The sequence below is a fragment of the Enhydra lutris genome, unplaced genomic scaffold (assembly GCF_002288905.1).
Source record: "Enhydra lutris kenyoni isolate GAN:26980312 unplaced genomic scaffold, ASM228890v2 scaffoldscaffold1, whole genome shotgun sequence".
NCBI lineage: Eukaryota > Metazoa > Chordata > Mammalia > Carnivora > Mustelidae > Enhydra > Enhydra lutris.
In genome coordinates, this window is record NW_019154085.1 from 53,427,916 (window position 1) to 53,434,634 (window position 6,719).

At 35.8% G+C, this 6,719-nt stretch overlaps 1 protein-coding gene across 1 annotated transcript; it reads left to right on the top strand.

Annotated features, from left to right (window-relative positions):
* The first annotated feature begins 351 nt into the window (after positions 1-351).
* On the top strand, positions 352-1,666 carry LOC111144019 (protein SET-like). Its single transcript, XM_022498087.1, has one exon. It carries the CDS (start codon positions 367-369, stop codon positions 1,237-1,239), a length of 873 nt encoding a protein of 290 aa, XP_022353795.1. The 5' UTR covers positions 352-366; the 3' UTR covers positions 1,240-1,666.
* The last annotated feature ends 5,053 nt before the right edge of the window (positions 1,667-6,719 follow it).

Genomic DNA, 6,719 nt, shown 5'->3' on the forward strand with positions numbered 1-6,719 from the left:
TGTTGTACCATTTTAATTATTGGGCTTTTATACTATGTATGCAACTGTTGGCAGATGTTTTAAGTCCGTCTCATTGCATTTTCTTTATTTTTTTTCTTTAATTTTGTAAGAGTAAAATAATATCTTGTTGTGTTTTTTTTCTCATGTTTATGATTAACAGTGAAGTTGAGGAAGTTTTACATTTTAAAAACAATATGTGGTCCCTCTTTTTAAAATGCAAACAAAACCAAAACTAAGCAAATATAACCAATAAAACTCTATAAAGTGTGACATTATCAAGTGTGGTGGCTGTTTAAAACAATCAAAATTCTCAATCAGAGTTTCCAGACATGCCTCTCTCCTGGTTTCTTGGAGTTTCCTCGCAGCATGGCCCCCAAAGGCCAGTCTTTGCTCCCGCCTCAAACGAAGAAACCGAGACTGCCTCCTGCCCCCAAGCCAGGGCAGACGTCAACATCTCAGCACTTGCATAAGGGAGAAAAAGAACAGCAAGAAGCAATTGAACATATTGATGAAGTACAAAATGAAATAGACAGACTTAATGAACAAGCCAGTGAGGAGATTTTGAAAGTAGAACAGAAATATAACAAACTCCACCAACCATTTTTTCAGAAGAGGTTGGAATTGATCACCAAAATCCCCAATTTTTGGGTAACATTTGTCAACCATCCACAAGTGTCTACGTCTACACTGCTTTGGGAGGAGGATGAAGAGGCGCTGCATTATTTGACAAGAGTTGAAATGACAGAATTTGAAGATATTAAATCAGGTTACAGAATGGATTTTTATTTTGATGAAAACCCTTACTTCGAAAATAAAGTTCTCTCCAAAGAATTTCATCTGAATGAGAGTGGTGATCCATCTTCAAAGTCCATTGAAATCAAATGGAAATCTGGAAAGGATTTGACGAAACGTCCAAGTCAAACACAGAATAAAGCCAGCAGGAAGAGACAGCATGAGGAACCAGAGAGCTTCTTCACCTGGTTTACTGACCATTCTGATGCAGGCACAGATGAGTTAGGAGAGGTCATCAAAGATGATATTTGGCCAAATCCATTACAGTACTACTTGGTTCCCAATATGGATGACGAAGAAGGGGAAGGAGAAGAAGATGATGATGATGATGATGAAGAAGAAGAATTGGAAGATATTGATGAAGAAGGAGATGAGGATGAAGGTGAAGAAGATGAAGACGATGATGAGGGGGAGGAAGGAGAGGAGGATGAAGGAGAAGATGATTAATGGAACACTGATGGATTCCAACCTTCCTTTTTAAATTTTCTTCAGTCCCTGGGAGCAAGTTGCCGTCATTTTTTTTTCCTTTTTCTTTTTTTCTCCTCTTGTGCTCATTCGCCCTGTTTTTTGAAGTCTCCTTTTTCTCTCCCTTTATACCATGGTTCTCAGCTTATTTTGGGGGGAAATACCTTGAGCAAAATACAGTGGGAAAAGAATCTCTACCCCTTTTTGTTCCAAATTCATTTTTGTCCCTTCCTGTCTCAACAAAAACAAAAACTTTATGGAATCAATACCACCGTGCTCTGTGGGAAAAAAGAAAAACCTTCTGCTCCCTTAGCTCTGCTGGAAGCTGGAGGGTGCTAGGCCCCTGTGTAGTAGTACATAGAATTCTAGCTTTTTTCCTCCTTTCTCTGTATATTGGGCTCAGAGATTACACTGTGTCTCTATGTGAACATGGACAGTTAGCATTTACCAACATGTACCTGTCTACTTTCTCTTGTTTAAAAAAAAAAAGAAAAAAAAAACTAAAAAAAACGGGGTTATAGAAGGTCAGCAAAGTGTGGGTTTGAGATGTTTGGGTGGGTTAAGTGGGCATTTTGACAGCATGGCTTCTCCTTTGGCATGTTTAATTGTGATGTTTAACGGACATCCTTGCAGTTTAAGATGACACTTTTAAAATAAAACTCTCCTAATGATAACTTGAGCCCTGCCACTCAATGGGAGAATCAGCAGAACTTGTAGGATCTTATTTGGAATTGACATTCTCTATTGTAATTTTGTTCCTGTTTATTTTTAAATTTTCTTTTTGTTTCACTGGAAAGGAAAGATGATGCTCAATTTTAAATGTTAAAAGTGTACAAGTTGCTTTGTTACAATAAAACTAAATGTGTACACACACACAAAAAAAATCAAAATTCTTACAAATATCTGGTTAATAACCACTTCATAAGTATTTATTATTAACCACTAAAGTTAAACATGTACATGCCCCATAAATGAGCATTTCACTTATACATATATTATGCATAGGCTCTTACATACATGTGATGGTGGATGTGTACAAGAATGTTAATAACAACTTTGTTTATAACAGAGATAACAAAAAGATACTAACCAAAATTGCTCAACAGGTAAAGACTTGAGTATGTATGCAATTGAATATTAATTTTACATGTATGAATATATTTACTTTATAATGTATTATGTATTATATAGTTTAAAACAAAGAAAAACCAAATAATATATTAGTTAAATGTGTGTGTGTGTGTGTATGTGTGTGTAAATCTGTAAAGCAAACCAAGGGAATGAATAACCTAAAATTCAAAATAGTGGCTGCCTCTTGGAAGAAGGATGGGAGGTGTAACCAGTAAATGCTCACAGAAAGATCCAACTTTCTTTGTAGTATTCTAATTTGCAAAGCAAGTTACAATGTTTTTACTTAGTTTCATCTTATTATGTAATATGTACATACAGATAAAATATACTTTTGCCTATATGATATAACTCAAATAAGAAAGTTAATAACATAAATATAAACAGAATAAGAACTGTTCTAAATTTTTACACCATTCAATTAATTTTGACATTTTTATTTTACATGAAATTACAGCTATAAATATGGTGATTTTGCATCGTGAAAATGTTAAAATGCCACTTGAAATATGTATTTGTCCCTTTGTTGAAAATAAAATGCCTGCCAGATTAAATAAATTTGAATATTTTCAGCTATACTGGTATTAAACATTTCCCTTTCATATCAATATGTAAAGTTGTTCTAAATCTGCTTTCATGAACATGCCATTTGAGCTAATTACTTTATAGTAAATGCAGCTCTTAAATAATTGCTAAACCTTGGGAAATGCTTTCAATAATTGACTTGGTTTTCATAAGCAAAACTTGTGTTATTAAATATAAATTAAATGCACATTTGAGACACTTAACTTAAAGTGTTAACATATCAGCATTTTAATGGTGCAATGAAAATAACTTGTAGAATTAATATCCAAAATAATTTAAATGTTGCACTGAGAATTTTTACATGTTTTCTTTCATCTGAAAAATGTGTATAAACTTTCCATATATACAACATTATCTGTAATGAATGTTTTCCTACTTCTTGACATACCTAACTTGAAAATATTATCTTTCTTAAGGTGCAATTTCTGATTTCTGTGACCTAGAGAAAATTAGATAAAAAAGCTTATTTTATGGTGATATAAGTATAATTCAGTGAGGAAATAACAAAATATTGCAGAGATTACTATGTCTAAATGTTAAATTATTTATAATTAGAATTATTGTCTGTGCATATATGTAGATTTTTAGCATTTATTTGTCTTTTGTCTGCTTCCAAAATGACTTAAAAGAAATATGATGGATAGGTAGATAATAGATGGATACATAGTAGATATAATCTCTTAAGTATGATACTTTCCCTTTAATCAATATTTGTTCCTGCTAATGAAAAATACTGTGCTGTTCTTCATATTCAAAATGGATTATACCTTTTAATGTATTATCAGTAAAGAAAATATATTTTACTGAAGAAATGAAGAAGGAGTGGTTACATTACATATCACACATCTGTATTCATAAACATCTGTTTGAATGTTTCTTTTCTTCCACTGGAATCCCTCTTCCCTACCCAAACTACCTCACTTTTCTTTTTTCTTTATCTCGAATAGGCCTCTAAGTAGACCTTTCTACTCTTCTCAAAAATTAACCTAAAAGTTACAATTAAATAGTTACATAAAGAGAAATCCCACTCCCAAATAATTTCCTTAGAGTACTCAGCCAAAACAAGAATTTCTAAGTCTCAAAAAAGAAGACTTTTCTCTAAATAGTAAGATTTGTGTATGTATATAAAAACACACATTTATACACATATATACATATATATTTATATGCACACACAGATGTAAACCTACTACATAGAAAAATAAAGAAGTTCTACAGCTTTCTTACTGTCAGAGAAGGAAGATAATAAGAGTTTGGTATTATTGAAGGGGAAATTAAGATGGCACTTGCTTCATCCCTCAAACACAGTTAGATAGATATTAAATCATTCTGAACATCCAATAAATTAATTTGAGGACTGAGAAAACAAAGTGCACAGCTAAAGGGAGAGAAGAAGCCACATCATGGAAGGTAGGAGGTGTGGAAATATGATTTGAGTGAGAAAACAATTGCAGTTGCTATGGAGAAGAGGAAGCGCTGATCACGGACAGAAGAGAAGAGGGGGGTGGTGCACAGTGCCTAGAGATTAATAAAACAAAATAAAACAAAACACAAAAACAAAACAAACAAACAAAAAACTTCCCCTTCCCTAAAATCATTGACTAGGAAAATAAAAGGAGCTGATTATTGTGAGTTTTAACAACCAGAGGAGCTCAAAGTCTAAAGTTTCAGATGTCCATGCAGAGGCTAGTGTGGAGCCTGGGAGGTGCAATGGTGCTCCTGTGGAAAAGGAGAACAGAGGCCCAGGAGTGGACAGCTGGTCTGAGGATTCCTGGAGTTCAGTAGGAGAGCTGTTTCTCCCTTCTCAGAGTGCATCTGGGAGAGTTGGCATTGCTTCTCAGGAAAAAAAGAGCACTGCATGTTCCTTAGTATAGAGGCAGCTATCATAGATGCCAGCTTCTTGCTGTGCTTTTCTCTAATCTCCAAGTTCCTCCATGTTGATGTGACTGCCCTTCTAGGACAAACCAGCACCAGCTCCAGTGTGGTGAGATGTCTACCAGGGGACCAGTGCAGGTCTGCACCAATGCAGGTTCCTAAAGTCTGGAGTTTTGAAACTCAACCAGTATGCCTTGGATAAAACACAGGCACACCGTGCTGCTCAGTGGGCAGAGGACTGGGATACAGACAAGAGTGAAGGCAGAGATCTGAGGGATGCCTGTGACATCTGTCACATGAGGGAGCATTAGTTGCTCTTTGGGAGGACTTTCTGGACAGCGGTAAGCATGAACTCCCCTCTCCAAGAACAAGGGAAAGGGCTGGTGCCATTTTTTTCTCCCCTACTCATCAATACAGACTGACTTCACATGAGCAGTACAGCACGCACAGTGGTGACCTAAATTGCTTACACCAAGCCCCGCCCCTCTGTGCTCTGCAGGTACTGGTTTCTTAGGGCATGTGTGCCTGAGACCTAGAGCAGCAGGCTCCTTCCCCAGAAGACCAGCATAAACTGTCTGCATGCACCAAATTTATTAACCATAGAGTGCTGTAAGGCTTCATCTCTAGGATCATGCCTCTTTTAACAAGCTGTCCAGAGCACACCTAGTTAAAACTTAGCACACACTGGACAAGGTCCAAACACTCCTCACTACAGGGAAGGAGAATCTCTGCAGGGGACTGACCTGAGGGAAAGAGAAACCAAAGTGCATACAACACATGCCAGAAATACTTCTTGAAGCACCAGGCCTTGGACGGTATATGACCTCTTCTTAATAAATCCATTACTTTCCTGAGCAGGAAACATGACAAACTTTCCTAACACACAGAAGAAGACAGAGACCTAGACAAAATGCCAAGATGGAGAATTCATCCTAAAGGAAAGAAAATAAAAGATTACAGCCAGGGATCTAATTCAAACAGATATAAATGATATACCTGATCCAGAATTAAAAGTAACAACCATTAAAGATACTAGCTAAGCTTGAGAAAAACACAGAAGACACCAGGGAGTCCCTAACCACAGAGATAAGAGACCCAAAAACTAGTCAGGCTGAAATAAAAAAAAAATTCTATAACCATGATGTGAAGCCAGCTGGATGTAATGATCATAAGGATGCAAGAAGCAGAGGAACGAATAAGCAATACAGAAAATAAAAGCATGGAAAAGGATGAAGCTGAAAAGAAGAGGGAAAGAAAAATATCAAACCATGAATGTAGATTTAGGGAAATCAGTGGCTACATAAAGTATAATAACATTTGTGTTATAGGAGTCCCAGAAGAAGAAAGAAGGGGGAAAAGGGCAGAGGGTTTATTTCAGCAAAATGTAGCTGAAAATTTCCCTAATCTGTGGGAGGAAACAGATATCTAAATACATGAGGCATAGATAACTCAAAATCAACAAAAGCAGACCAATACCAAGACATATCATAGTAAAATTTACAAAATACAAAGATAAGGGAAAATTCCTAAAAGCAGCAAGGGAAAAGAAATCCCTAACTTATAAGGGAAGACAAATAAAGTTAGTAGCAGACCTAGTCATAGGAGCTTGACAGATCAGAGAAGAGTAGCATGATATATTCAATGTGTTGAAAGGGAAAAATAAAACCAAGAATACTTTATCAGACAAGACAGTCACTCATAATAGAAGGAGAGATAAAGGGTTTGAGACAAAGAAAAATGAAAAGTATTTGTGACCATTAAACCAGCTCTGCAAGAAGTATTAAAGGGGAGTCTTCAAATGGCAAAAAAAAAAAACCAAAAGCGACAAAGACTAGAAAAGCACAGAAAAATTCTCCAGAAACAATGACTTTACA